Genomic DNA, 15,202 nt, shown 5'->3' on the forward strand with positions numbered 1-15,202 from the left:
GAGGGTAAAATGTGGAAGAACTTTTGTAGGGAAGAACTAAGCTAAGATCTGTTTTTAATGGCCAGAATTAGAGACAGCTTTAACTGGGTGAAAATGGACCATGCCCCTTAAAAATACAGGGTTTAGGAAACTAAAGGGGAAAAAATTGTAAGCTATATTCATGTAGAGTGGAGTAACAGCTTTGACAAAAATTAAGAGAGAGAGCTTTGTCTGTTCTTAAAGTTCTGCACCTGAGAAGCTGGCAACCTGTAATATAGTGTATAGTTAGAGGATATTGGTGGAGGGAGAAGGAAAGAGCATGCTTGAAGTTGATAAAGCAAGTTGATGAAGGATTCAGAGTACTTTTGATAGAAACATCTGGAAAAAAAGTCTTTTAAAATTTAATTAAAGAGACAAAAAGTTTCATCTACTTTTCGCTGATGTGACAGTTGGAAAGATGGCATTTATAATCCTGGGAATAAACTTGCATTATTTGTGTTAATTTCTAGACTCTATTTTAATTTTTAGTTATAGTAAAGATGATTTTGTGGAGCATGCTTTTTCTTTAACCTATTTGAGTCTATTGTATGAATCCAGTTAGAATAAGAAAGATTCAGAATTATTGAGCAAATAACAAAAAGTCAAAAAGAAGCAGAACAGTTTTGGAGTGTGGATACCTCTCGAGTGAGGTTGTTGTTCCCACCTAGATCTTAGCCTTTCCTAGAGACACAGCTGCTAGGGAGGAAGTAGAGGAAATTGTAAAGGAACTTAGCTTTAACGCATTGCCCGTGTTCCCTACCTGAAACTCTCTAGGTCAGCTGTGTCTATGGGTGGCAAGAAATAAAGCATTTGATTGTAGCAAGGCTATACATTTCCCTCAGACCAAATATTGGGTTACAACCATCTGGTGATGTTGGATTTGGGGGCTTGGAGTTTGAGTAAACATAGGTTTTGCTATGCCAAAGTGAATATTCCTTTTTTGTTGTTGTTGTTGGTCATGGGGCTTGAACTCTGCGCTTGGGCATTATCCCTCAGCATTTCAGCTTAAGGCAAGTGCTCTACTGCTTGAACCACAGCACCAATTCCGGTTTTCTAGTGGTTTATTGGAGATAAGAGTCTCAAGGACTTTCCTGCCTCAGTTGTCTTTGAACTGTGATCCTCAGATCTCAGCCTCCTGAGTAGCTAGGATGACAGGAGTGAGCCATCAGCACCCCATCTAAGTGAATATTCTTATTTTGTGGTTATGAAGGTCCTATAGCTTGTGGTGGGGACATTTAAATCAAATAATGTCCATAAGCCACACAGTGCCACACCTATGACATAATTTTACACTTTGGTGCAATTAAGAATAATATAAAAATTGTCAAGTAATACTTTGAAACTTTAATCAAGTCTTTTTATTTTAGGAATATAAACTGGCCCTTCTGCAGTGCTATGGAAGATATCTTCAACAATTTAGTACCAATTTTGATGAGAATGGAGCAGATGTGAATCAATTCAAAACTACCTTCTTTCCAAAAGGTTTTGGAGATGAAACTTCTGGACTTACAGTAAGATGAAAGAAGCAGCAAAGATAGCTATGGTTTATGTTAGCTCTGTGTTATGCCCTTGAGTTGTCAGTGTCTGACTATCTTCATTGCTTAGCATGGCATCTGGCCACTTGTTCTAAGTCCTTTGACATATAACTTCAGGCATGGTTAAGAAAATGAACTTATTGAACTTTGTGACACTACTTTGGAGATTGTGTCAATATAACCACCCCCTCTACCAGCAGGCAGTATTGTTATATGCTCATAGCCTCCACAATAATATTTGTAGAGGCTTTCAGTTTGTAAAATACTTTGGAAAACATAGTTGATTTTTACAATTACCTTAAGAGATAAATACTATTACTGCCTTGTTTTACAAAAAAGAAAATAAAGCTAATCAGAATGAATGTAAAAAATTAGCTCTTGATTGCAGATGTTTGTCACAAAAATTTTTATAATTGATTTCTAGCCTTTGTGCATTGCTATCATTAGTTCACCAGTCGAGCACTTCCCATGTGCTAGCTTTGGAAATAAAAGCATTTATATGAATTATCATATTGCAGTCTTAGTATGGTCCTGACTTTTTTTTAATAGAAGAGTAAAATGAAGTTTACCAGAGATCAAGAAGTCATCCCAGCACCCTCAAAGCCATGGATAGGGCTTAATACTGCATGTGCTAAGGGTAGAACCATCTATTGCTTATTTCTGAATGATTCTTGCCTGGCAGAGTGTGAAATGGAGGAGCTCAACTAACAGTTGTTGGACGAATTATGTAAATGATGATAATCACATCCGAATAGGTTAAAATGCTATTAAGTGAATTTTAAAAAATTGATTAAATTCCATATTCTTGGTAATTTTTTTCTCAGAGTAGCTTCTGACTAAGGAATGCCAATCTTAACTAATTTAGGATATTTTGAAGAAAACTATTTATGTTTCTTTCTGGATTAATCTATTAAACTCATTAAGCATAATTCCATTTTAGTACTTTACATTTTGAGAGGTGCTTTCCTGAGTTGTGTATATATGTATATTCTAATTTATATTTTCCAATGTATTTCAGTTTCATGCTTTGAGTGGCAGAAGCATTTGCAGCTATGAGCTAGTGTGTGACTCTGATGCAAACCTGCAAAACAAGGAGTCTGTGAAGAAGTGTCTGCATATCTTGTCCTCCCTAAGGCTCATCATGCAGGTGGCTCTCCCACAGGAGCACCTTTGCTGGATTATTTTCAATGGTGGGTACCAGTGTGTTTTGTTTCCTTGTGTATCATTCAGAAAGTTAAATGCTAAGGTTGATGGTAACTTGACAGCCTTGTCTTTTAAAACATACATATTTCATAATAGGATGGCTGGGGTTATTATCATTTTTTAATTTATGTTACATTTTAGTTTGTCCTTACAGGTAGGGATTTATTTATGTCAGAGGCAATGGATAATCAGTGTCAGGTATATAAAAATCCAGAAGAAAGATGTGGTGAAACATGCCTGAAATGCCAACATTAAGGAGGCTGAAGCAGGAGGTTAGGGAGTTTGAGGCCAACTTTGGATTGTTCTGTCTCAAAACAAAACAGCCAGCGGGACCATAGTTGATAGAGTACATAAGATGTAATGACGAAGAACTAACCACTGCAGTGTATTGGTCCTAGGTATTATCCATATGTTAGTTCTCTTCTCTTAGATAGTACCTTTGGTTTTCTACATAGCAAGCTCTCCCCTTTTACTACTTATTTGAGGGAAAGCTCTGATTACTACATGCATGCACATGAGTGCACATGTACATACACTCACACATTTTAAATGTGTGTAAAGAAATGAATTTTAGCTATAAAATATAACATCTTTTTCTCTCTCCTAAAGTTGCATTAAGTCACTTACTCTGTTCTTATTTGGGAATACATTCTTTTTTTGTGGTGCTAAGAATGGTTCAAATATTTTAAATGAAAGATAATAGTGATAGTGTGTTTGATTTGATTAAGACAGGACAAAATAACTCCAAAGAAAAATACACTAAAGGGGCTGGGAAGGTGGCTCAGTGGTAGAGCGCTTGCCTTGCATGCATGAGGCCCTGGGTTCGATTCCTCAGCACCACATAAGAAAAAAAGAAAAAAGCCGGAAGTGGTGCTGTGGCTCAAGTGGTAGAGCGCTAGCCTTGAGCTGAAGAGTTGAGGGACAGCGCCCAGGCCCAGAGTTCAGGCCCCACGACCAGACCAAAAAAAAAAAAAAAAGAAAAATACACTAAAATTTCCCTCATTTTATGGCAACTGAAAGTTTATTTCACTTTTTCTTTTCTCACTCACTCCAAATCATGTTTTAGCATTTGTATTGAAATTAAACTTCATAGTGGCTGCTAGAAATGAGGATACTTTTGATGATATTTTTTGATCAGTGAATATTTTTTTGTGCCTGATCAACCTTCAGGGAATCCTCAATTCCTTTAGTGGCCACTGCCATCTTTCCATCTGAATTGCTTACCTATTTTGGCAAAGGACAGAGAGCAGGAGAAAGGGCAGTGAGAAGCCTAAGGACTAGTGTCCCGACCCGCAGGACATCAACGAGGGCAGTGAACCTAAGCAAGAAGGAATGAAGGGACAAGAGACACGAAGAATGACAGCAAGACAAGGATTCTGATCAAGCTGCAAATTTTTATTTTTCACACAGGAGTATTTATATGCTTGGAATAAGGAAGCTTTTTCTTTGGCCGTTAAGGAAGCTTTTTCATTGGCCATAGCAGTGCAGGATGTTTGCTTAGGGCAGGATGAGGGTCGGATTCTGTAAACTCAGCCTCAAGATGTTCCAGTGAGATAGTCAAGCCTATTATGTTGAGAGACTCAACTTTTGGCTCCCGACATCTCCCCCTTTCTTATTTAGAAAATAGACCATCAATTGTTGGCTGCTCTTTTTAAGGGGGTGACAGAGGCTCTGTTCCTCTAAGGGCCCAGGGTTTTTCTCCACTCCCGAGCGAGCGTCCTCACTCGGGGTGGGGAATTTAACAGGCCTTGGCATGTTTTTTGAGGAGACGGCTTGTGGGTATGCATGCCAACCGTCATGCACCAGAGCTTGCCACTCAGGGGTCTTGGGTTTTGGGATCTCGCGGATCCATCCCCCTGCAGTCTTACCTGCACCCTTGATTAGAACATTTTTTCTTCCTCCCATAGGTGCATCCTCCCCCAAGTGGAGGGGCCTATAGGAGGAGGGCTGAACCTATCCCTTATGGCAATAGGTCTTGCCCGTTGAATGGTCAGGAGTTATGAATAAGGAGAAGGGTTTTCTAAATAAGAAAAACGAAAGGGGTGGTTCCCACTCGAACAAGCTCATGCAAAACACTAATTAAAAGCCTGGGGTAAATCCTAGATCTTAATGCCTTGGTCTGCCATATCAAGGCGATGGTGATGAACCTGTACGGGCTTAGAAGCCAAGAGATTAATCTGTTATTTAATAAATTTAAACAGGAGGGTCCACATCTGGAGTTTTAGCTGCATCTGTAAGAGAAAAGGAATCATCCTCAGGGGGAAGGTTTCCCTGGGTTGTGGTAAGCCATTAACCTGTTTTATCAAGCATTCTGGCAGCCACCTTGGGGCCGCTTGTTCTTAAACAATCTCCTACTCTTTGCCATCTTTTTGCATCTGTGGTTCCTTCAAGGGGGAACCAAGGACACAAGTCCTTGAGAAAAATAACTCTAAATCCTTTTTCTTAACCCCCGTTCCCCGTGTCTTGAAGGCCTCCTTGAGGCCCTGACAGAAATAGATCCTGTGACAATATTGCTTGTCCCATGGTGGGTCACTCACCTTGCGTCGTCCTCACTCTCCTCCTGGATCTGTCTCTCGCTGGGGTCTGTCGAGGTGATCTCGGACTGTACTTGGCCAAGTTTTCCCAGAGGACGGCGTTCCTTCCTTAGTCAGAGGCTCGAGCCCCACGTTGGGCCCAGTTGTCCCGACCCGCAAGACGTCAACGAGGGCAGTGAACCTAAGCAAGAAGGAATGAAGGGACAAGAGACAGGAAGAATGACAGTAAGACAAGGATTCTGATCAAGCTGCAAATTTTTATTTTTCACACAGGGGTATTTATATGTTTGGAATAAGGAAGCTTTTTCTTTGGCCGTTAAGGAAGCTTTTTCATTGGCCATAGCAGTGCAGGATGTTTGCTTAGGGCAGGGGGAAAGGGTGGTCGTTAGCAGTTGCAGGATGTTTACTTAGGGCAGGAAGAGGGTCGGATTCTGTAAACTCAGCCTCAAGATGTTCCAGTAAGATAGTCAAGCCTATTATGTTGAGAGACTCAACTTTTGGCTCCCGACAGACTAGGACTTGTGGTTGAGCCTTACTTGAAAGGTAGAAATGGTACATTACAATTCATTTCTTTCAGTCCTTTCATAATCAGATGCAAACCAGACCTAATGGTGTTATTTTTAATCCAGAAGAATGAGACAGGAGGCTGGGAAGTTCAAAACTCGTTTAGCCACACAGCAAAGATGAAGCCAACCTAGACTACTTAACCAAAGAAACAAACAGCAAACAAAAAGAAAAAAAGAAAAAAAATCATACATTTACCAATCCCTAATGTTCTTTGAAAAGAAGAATAAGTTTAAATAAGTTTTGTATCTTCTTTACCATTTTTCTGTAATTTTATTTATGCATATGGCATTGTGCTCTAGACTTTATCTTGTTCCCTATACTATTTTGAGGCTCCTGTATTTAAACTAATTTAACTCTGCTTTCTGATTGTATAGGGGATGGGCACCTGGTCTGTTGCACCTCTCTAATTGCACAAATAATTCTATGAGGAATACCTTCCTACTTGTCCTTTTATAGTCTGGTGTAAGAGTTTTCTGGGATTTATGCCCAGGAATAGGACTGCTGGATTATGGGAGATACACTTATTATACTTTGTTCACCAACTCCTGTCCTTGGGGTAAAACTTTACGAGTAGTTCCTGGACACCAGGCATTATCTTAGGTGCCAAGGTCACAGGAGAGGGCAACAGGTGAAAACTCTGTTCTCATACTCTTCTTCAGTTGAATCTAGATAGTATCAAGTGACAGTTGAGTGCTGAGGAGAAAAGTAAAGGTACGCAGGGCACAGGGAATACAGAAGCTAGAATGAAGTGGGTTGGAATTTTACATACCATGGTTAGGGGATGCCTTCCAGATGTGACAGTTGAGCAAAGACCTAAAGGAATTTGAGGGGTGAACCACTTGAATATGTAAGAAAGGCTGTTCCAATTAGGGGATTAATAAATTGACCTTGTTATTTACTCCGTTTACTTTTTGTTCGTTTGTTTTTATTTTTGAGACAGGGTCTTGAACTCAACTGTCTTCTTTTTTTTTTTTGTAATGGGACTTGAACTCGGCCTGGGCGCTGTCCCTCAGCTCTTCAGCTCAAGGCGAGTACCACTTGAGCCACAGCGCCACTTCTGGCTTTCTGATGGTTTATTGGAGATGAGTCTCACAGACTTTCTTGTCCAGGCTGGCTTTGAACTGCAATCCTCAGATCTCAGCCTCTTGAGTAGCTAGGATTACAGGCGTGAGCCACTGGTACCTGGTAAACTCTTCTTGCCTCAGCTTCCTGAATGTTGGGATTATAGGCATGTGAAAACTACACTCAACTTTTATTTACTTTTTTTTTTGGTCGGTCGTGGGGCCTGAACTCTGGGCCTGGGTGTTGTCCCTCAGCTCTTCAGCTCAAGGTGAGCACTCTACTACTTGAGCCACAGTGCCACTTCTGGTTTTTTCTGCTTATGTGGTGCTGAGGAATTGAACCCAGGGCCTCATGCATGCAAGGCAAGCACTCTACCACTGAGTCACCTTCCCAGCTCCTACTTTTTTTTTCTTTAAATTATACTAAGGATTGAACTCAAGGCCTTGAGCTTGTTAGGAAGGCACTATACTACTTGAGCCATGCTTCCAGCCCCTTTTCATGCCTGAGTTTAGGCTTTGATTCTTCTGTTTGTACCTCTCCATGTTGCTGGGGATGACAGGCAGGGCCCACTATTGCCAGCCATTGTGCTTTCCTTTAAGTTGTGATGGCATTGGTGGAGATGGTGACTCCCAGACTTAAGCCTTAGTTGACAACCTCCATTCCTTATCTCTGCCTCTCAAGTAGCCATGATTACAGGCTTTAGCTACCATGCCCAGCAAGCTACCTCACTTACCTTTGTATCAACTTGGTGCTATTACACATGTATACTCTTGGTTTTGTAAGATATTTAACCAATCTATATTCTTTCTGAAATCTAAGCAGGTATATGAATATTGGATAACAACTCAGTTTTCAACTAATCTGAATCTTAATTTAGACTCTCAGGTTTATTTTGATGGTGGTTATCTCTGATGAAAAGGAGTCACATCATCAGACCATAAAGTCATATTTGGCTCAAAGCAAAATTAAATTGACTTCTAAAGATCACATGGAATTCAGTCTATGTCCATCCGGCACCATTTAACTTTCCCTTTCTGGCTTTTACAGTAGGAATTTGGAAACTATACCAAAATCCAGCAATCAATCTTTTTTCCTCCTGCTCCTGCTCCTCCTCCTCTTCTCCTCCTCCTCCTTTTCCTCTTTCTTCTTCCTCTTCCTCTTCTTCTTTTTTTTTTTTTTTTGCCAGTTCTGGGGCTTGAACGAGGCCTGCGCAACATCCCTAAGCTGCTTCTTCTATTTTTTTTTTTTTTTTGGTCGGTTGTGGGGCTTGAACTCTGGGCTTGGGTGCTGTCCCTGCACTCTTCAGCTCAAGGTGAGCACTCTACTACTTGAGCCACAGGGCCACTTCCGGTTTTCTAGTGGTTTATTAGAGATAAGAATCTCAAGGCTATGAACTGTGATCCTCAGATCTCAGCCTCCTGAGTAGCCACTGGTGCCTGGCTCCATCCCTAAGCTTCTTTTGCTCAAAGTTAGCACTTTACTACTTGAGCCACAGTGCCATTTCTGGCTTTTTCTGTTTATGTGATACTGAGGAATCGAGCCCAGGGCTTCATGCATGCTAGGCAAGCAGTCTACCACTAAGCCATGTTCCCAACTCAAATCCTGCATTTTCAAAGAAAGTTTTAGTAGTAGCTGGGATGCATTAGGGCTGGCAGGGTGAGAGGCATATTTTTGAAATACAGAGGGCCCTTATGATTTTGAGGAAAATCTCCGGGGGATATAAATGCCCCAGTTCCCTGTAACTGACATGTTTATTCAGGTTCCTGGCTCTCACCTGAATCACATGTTTGCAAGGAGGCATGTGTCTCCTGCACATATCTTTATGACTTTTTTTTTTCCTACAAAGAAGCACAGTTACACAATTTTATTTTTATTTTTAAAGACTTAAAGTAGAGGTCAGCAAATTCAAGCTGGGATGAATTTACAAAGCCAGTGTGTGAGAAGGGAAGTGAGCAGTAGCATGTCACAGCCACAGTCCCACTGGAATGTAGAGTTCCTTCGTGGCAAGGACTATTGTATTCTCCGTGAAGTTTGAGGTACTTGAAGTATGCGAGATTTTACTCAATATTTTGGTTGCTAGTTTGTGTAATTAATGTTTATTATGCTTCAGGTGTGCTTTAATCAGGGCATATGTTTTGGAGCAGATGCTGTTTTCTTAGACGCTTTGAAAGTTGAAACACGAACAGAAGATTCATAATTGTTGAATTTTCATGGTTATGAATTTTAATCAGATATTTTGTAGAAAATATTTAGACTACTTGTCATTATAATTACATGCCTTTTTAACCGATATCACCATGTCCATGGCATGGTAGTGTCCTAGTTTTACAGACAAAGGTTAGGCTGATGGTCTCCACTCCTCCCTTCTCCCTGGCCACCAGCTTTCTCTCTTCACTTAACTAATGACTTGATACAAAGTCATACTTTCATGAAATGTTGGTTTTTTTTTTTTATTAGGTTGTCAATAGGACCTTTTTTTTAAAAAAAATTTTGGTGCTGTTGCTGGGTCTTGAACATGGGGCCTGGGTGTTGATCCTGAGTTTTTGTAACTACTACTTGAGCCACAGCTCTCCCTCTGGATTTTTGTTGGTTAAGTGGAGGTAAGAGTCTGGATTTTCCTGCCGAGGCTGGCTTTGAATCCTTAGATCTCAGCCTCTTGAATGGCTAAGATTACCCTCATGAGCCAATAGTGCCCAGTAGGACCTATCTTAATAATGGGATTAAATGTTATATATGACAGTAAAAAATTATAGTACAAATCTGTTATATATTGAGTTTCAAATTATTGTTTTCTTGTTGAGTATGGTGCCAAGCTAATTAAATATATATTCAGACCTTATTTGGAGATAAATATTTCATTTTTTACCCATCAGGATGCCACAAGAGATGAAAGCATTTTACATGAATTAATAAACATTGCAGGCACATAAATTATACCACTAAAATATTCCTATGTTCAATTTATTTCAAAAGTTAAATTGACTTTTAAATGAGACTAAAAGATTCCTATGTTAATATATCTAAAATATGACTATACTTGTTATTTTTAATGATTTTATTCATAAGTGTCAAAAATTTTAGAGACTATAACTTTTTATTATCATAAGAATTTCTCATGAGATTATTTGTTTTGGAAACTACAGACTTTAACAGCAGAAAGAAATAGAGTTTCTTCATTTGAGTGTAAAACATGTTAACAATCTTTGTCTCCACTAGGTACCATTTATATTTACACCATTTGCCGAAAACTGATGATCATGGGCCAGGCTTCCCAGGTATGAAATGTACTAAGAAGAGATCTCCTTCATATCTCCTGCTTGCTTACCTTTAGAGTTTTGTTATACCATATGGTGGATATTAAAAGACTGCTTAGTGATATCTATCAAAACTTGGTGAATATATATCATATAGTTTTATTGGTCTTAGTTTTACTTTAATATAGGAATCATATGTAAGAATGTGGATAATAAAGTATTAAAGAGAAGAAAGAGAATTTCTAAAAAGGATAGTATTATCCAGTGTCCCCCATTGCCAGAGTCATTTTATATGGAACATCTGTCTAGTTCTCTGTCTCTAGGTAATGAATAAATGAAATCATCTTGCTCCTGGAGTAGTTATTGTTACTATTATTACCATTTGACATTACTAAGGCTTAAACTGAGAGCCTTGCTAGATAAGCACTCTACCATTTCAGCCATATCCCAGTCCTTTACTATTAGTTTGCTTCCTCAAACTCTTGCTCTTTTGCATAGGCAGACCTCACACCACAATCTTCCTATATCTACTTCAGCGGCTGAGATTATAGGCATGTATCACCATACTCAAATCTCTTTTTTTCTCTTAAAAGTGTCCTAGTTTAGATGATAAACTGTGGTTGTCCTGTTAATGCTACGAAGTTCCTGGACTTATAGTTCACACGCTATTTGAATAAACAAATACCCAAACTCGAATTCATTTATATGCTGTATGCAAAGAGACTGTAATAAGATTCCCACTTACTTGTACTCACTGCTTAGTTTTAGCTTGAGGAAGCCATTGACATGTCTGTTGATACCCCTACAATGTTGGTGTAGCATTTTTATCAGTAGGACATGTATTTATTTTCTGTGTTCATTTTTCAGTCATTGAAATATAGGCCAAAAGAGCAAAGATATTCCCACTAAGACCCTGCTTGAGTTGTTGGCATTTGAAATATTGCTCCTTTATTCCATGTGTAAGCTTACTTTGAACATTAGAACACTCAGGAGAGATTTTTTTTAAGTTTTCTTTTCTCTGTCTGAGACCAGGACTCAAACTTGGTCACTGGCTAGTGCTGTACCACTTGAGCCCTGCCTCTAGCCTCTTTATATTCTTCCTATTTCCTCAAGGCATAGACAAATATCTTAATAGCTAAAAACACCTAAAAAATAAAGATGGGAGCAAAGATATTTGTATGCTTCATGGATAACATTGTTTCTAATTTCTCTTCATGTTTTGTTCTTCAAATTAAAACAAAACAATTACTAACCTGACTAATAAACTCTGAGTCAGCACTTTGAGAGTGAATTAAATGAAAGAAAGACTGTTCCACATATAACATAAATTTGGCCTACCGTCTGTTCCAAGGATTCTACATTTAGTTCCAGTTGACTTTCTAAGAAGAATGTACATCCTCTTGTTGTACTTTCTGTAACAACAAATACAGTTTCACACAAGCATCAGGGTTTGGTCTGCTACAGTGTTTGCTTGCCAAACCTTTGAAGGACAGAGATGTCTGTGCCAACATTTAGCTGTTAGCATTGGTACTTGTTAATGCTGAGAGAATTTTAACCTAATGTGATAGTTATCTTAAAATATTTTCTCATTTATAACCTTTGTGAGATATTTCCCTTCCCTCTATGTAACTTGAGTTTGTTTCTGATAAGATAAGTGGCGAAAGAGGATGGGTGTATGTCCAAGTCTTGTGGGAGGGAAGAGGAGGGAATGAGAGATCCAAGAATTTTGGAATGGTGAGTGGTTACAGTTGGCACTTGAAGATCAGGATGAAATTCTTCCAGTTTGTTCAGTATAATACATTTCAAAGGACTTAGTTTTTACTAGGAATTTCTGCAACCCCAGCTGGCAAATTGATTCCTAAGCTGAGGCTGTAAATAGCCTTGTTGGTTCCATATAGTGGAGACAAACCCTTGGAGGTTTTACCACATTTGACTCCTGGATCTTAGGTACCAAGAGTTGTAGTGACTTTGGAGCTCAAGTTTACAGCGTAAGATGAGGAGAAATAGAACTGGGATCTGAAGGTAATTCCTAATGTCACATCAGACCACTATCTCTCTCATCACCATTGTCATAATAATTATTTGTTGATTTACCAGATATGCTTTGAAGCATATCATGAATGAGCTCATATGACCCCTTTGTGAAAGGCACTTTTATGACCTCTAGCTTAGAGATGCAGTGACAGGTCTAATTAGAGGTGTCCTGAATCAATGTCACACTCTAGTACCTCTCAAGGCCATTACAATAATGTAAATCTATTGACCAAAATAAAAACTTGTCACCATTTATATTATTTTGGTTCACCTACTCAAGTAGAGCTATGAAATATGACATATTTCATACATATTTCATATTGTATGAAATATGACATATAATATGACCCTGTATTCATAAAAAGAACCTGAAGACCTCAACTGACCCAGGGCTTTTTGTCAGATGGACTTACTGTAGTGCCAAAGCAGGTCAGAAGCTTAAGTTTAAGGAAACTGGGAGGTCAGATTTCAGAAACCACCTTTCCTGAACACATATGACAACTTTGCTTTTGCTTGTTTTCTGTTTTCCTGTGGCATTTTGAACTGCAGAACCTAAGTATTCTGTTTTCTGTTTCCCTGTGGCATTTTGAACTGCAGAACCTAAGTATTTGGCAACCATGAAAGAATACAGTAGAAAGTAGTCATTCTAAAAACATTTTATTTGTGCTCAATGATGAAATACCTTCAGTATCATTTTCCTCAAATGACAGTCTGGTATAAGTGGAGCTGCAGTGCCATCCTGTGGCTATGATCATTTATTGTGTGCTGCTATGTGGGGCCCATATTTTAGATTTGGAATATGGAATCAGTTTGCTTTTTCAATCTACCCCCCCCCCCCCCTCCTACCACAGGGTTTGAGCTCAGGGCCTGTGGTTCTTTTTTTTTTTTTTTGGTCCGGTTGTGGGGCCTAAACTCTGGGCCTGCGCACTGTCCCTCAGTTCTTCAGCTCAAGGCTAGCGCTCTACCACTTGAGCCACAGCACCACTTCCGGCTTTTTTTTTTTCTTTTTGCTTATGTGGTGCTGAGGAATCGAACCCAGGGCCTCAGGCATGCAAGGCAAGCGCTCTACCACTGAGCCACCTTCCCAGCCCCAGGGCCTGTGCTTCTTAGGCAAGTGTTGTACCACTTGAGCCACTACCCTAGCCCTTTGTGCTTTTTAGCTTGTTTTAGATAAGGTCTTCAATTTTTCTTTCAGTCAGCCTCAGATGGCAACCTACCTAGTTATATCTCCTGAGTAGTTGGTATTATAAGCTTGAACCACCATACCTGGCATTCAAGGTGTTTTTTTTTTTTTTTCCCTATGAAGAGAATGGACCTGCTGCATCTCAACAATGCTTTCTTCCTTCCTTCCTTCCCTCCCTCCCTTCTTCCTTCCTTCCTTCCTTCCTTTTCTTTCTTGTTGGTCATGGGGCTTGAACTCTGGGCTTGGGCGCTGTCCCTGCTCTCTTCAGCTCAAGGCGAGCGCTCTACCACTTGAGCCACAGCACCGGTTTTCAAGTGGTTTATTGGAGATAAGAGACTCATGGACTTTTCTGCCCAGGCTGGCTTTGAACTGTGATCCTCAAATCTCAGCCTCTTGAGTAGCTAGGATTACAGGCATGAGCCACCTGTGCCCGGCAACAATGCTTTCTTAATAGAAATATTTATTTCCAGCTTTTAGAGATAAGAAAAATAGCACAACTTGAGTCGTTTCTGGAAGTGAGTTTTTATCCTTAAGCCTGAAAGACTTTTTTTTAGGACCCTAACTGGTTTTGGCTCACTTCTTTTTGTCATGGCTGTGTGTAGTGGAAAGAATTCTGGGTGTGGGAGATGAACCAGCCTCATCTCTATTGTTTAGAAGCAGATTTAGCCTTTTAGAGTTAGATTAGATTAAATATAAGATTCTTCCTGGCATGAAAAATCTGTGGTTTTCTTTAATTCTAACTCTAGAGGTAAACTCAAATACAATGTGAACCATTGGTATCTGAAGCTGTTTTTATTTTGAAATGTGCAGTTTCTATTACCAGGAGTCCTGAGGGATTTGAGGAAGAGATTTAAAGGAGAAATTAATACCTGGCTTAATTCTATAATGACCAAATAGCAATGATCCAAATGCAAAAAATTTTTAAAAAGGGGGCATTGTCAGGGAACAGTAGATGTGAAGAAAGCTCACTCTTCTTTTTTCGTTAGCATATATTACTTGTACAAAGTGATAATTTCATTGTGACATTTACACACATGTATAAATCTATTCCAATCAAACTTACCCCATCACTCTTCCTTACCCTCCATCTCTTCTTAAAACAGTATCATAGATTTCATTGGTCTATTTTCATACATGAAAACAAACTACTTTAACCCTATTTATATTCATTCTCCTTTTTATATCAGTTTTCTCCCATTATTACCCTATCCCTTGCCACAACAGACCTACTGACCATCAACTTCCTATTAATTCACAGGTGACAAGGCTAGAAAACAATGATAAAACCAGCAATAACAAAAATCCAAGGTAGTACAGTGTTCAGAATCAGGACTAAGAGTATTCGCTGTCACTCTGAGCACATATCCAGATGGAACATGGACAACTTAAGAGTGAGGCTCATAAGACCAGCCACATTGTTAACAGGAAGTGCAGTTCTGTGAGGTCTAGAAGCACAATATAGTTTCAAAATCACACATGTGAGTACATTAATGCAATGCCTGTGGGTCACAAAGTGAACATCTTCAATCTGGAAATACAAAATGCTACAAAATCTGAACCATTTTGAGTACCAGCATGAAGCCACAGTGGGAAATTTCACATCTCATCTCATGTGACAAGTCAGAGTCAAAATACATAAAACATTTATATGAGATGCTAAAATGTTATATGAAATTTATCTTCAGGTTACATGTATGTGTATATATAGAACATAAAATGAATATTGTGTTTAGCCTTTTATCCCCAAACTATTATTTTGTGGAAATATTCCAAAATCAGAAAAAATTCTAAGTCCAAAACAATTTTGGATCC

General features: G+C 39.2%; 1 protein-coding gene and 1 long non-coding RNA gene across 7 annotated transcripts in view; one reads left to right on the top strand and one right to left on the bottom strand.

Moving 5' to 3' along the window:
• Cfap54 (cilia and flagella associated protein 54) overlaps positions 1 to 15,202 on the top strand; it is a 248,380-nt gene that overhangs the window by 11,070 nt on the left and 222,108 nt on the right. For all 6 annotated transcript variants that reach the window (XM_069990518.1, XM_069990555.1, XM_069990527.1 and 3 more), the window contains exons 3-5: positions 1,386 to 1,529; positions 2,572 to 2,743; positions 10,136 to 10,194. In XM_069990518.1, the coding sequence (XP_069846619.1) occupies positions 1,386 to 1,529; positions 2,572 to 2,743; positions 10,136 to 10,194 (375 nt within the window). The remainder of the gene's footprint in view (positions 1 to 1,385; positions 1,530 to 2,571; positions 2,744 to 10,135; positions 10,195 to 15,202) is intronic.
• Positions 4,131 to 5,520, bottom strand: LOC138838039 (uncharacterized). The gene is made up of 2 exons (XR_011375542.1): positions 5,294 to 5,520; positions 4,131 to 4,987 (listed from the first exon to the last, which is right to left on the bottom strand). It is a non-coding gene; the product is annotated as an uncharacterized lncRNA (long non-coding RNA).

The sequence above is a fragment of the Dipodomys merriami genome, unplaced genomic scaffold, assembly GCF_024711535.1.
Source record: "Dipodomys merriami isolate MVZ:Mamm:240054 unplaced genomic scaffold, mDipMer1.0.p SCAF_10, whole genome shotgun sequence".
In the NCBI taxonomy this organism is placed as follows: Eukaryota; Metazoa; Chordata; class Mammalia; order Rodentia; family Heteromyidae; genus Dipodomys; species Dipodomys merriami.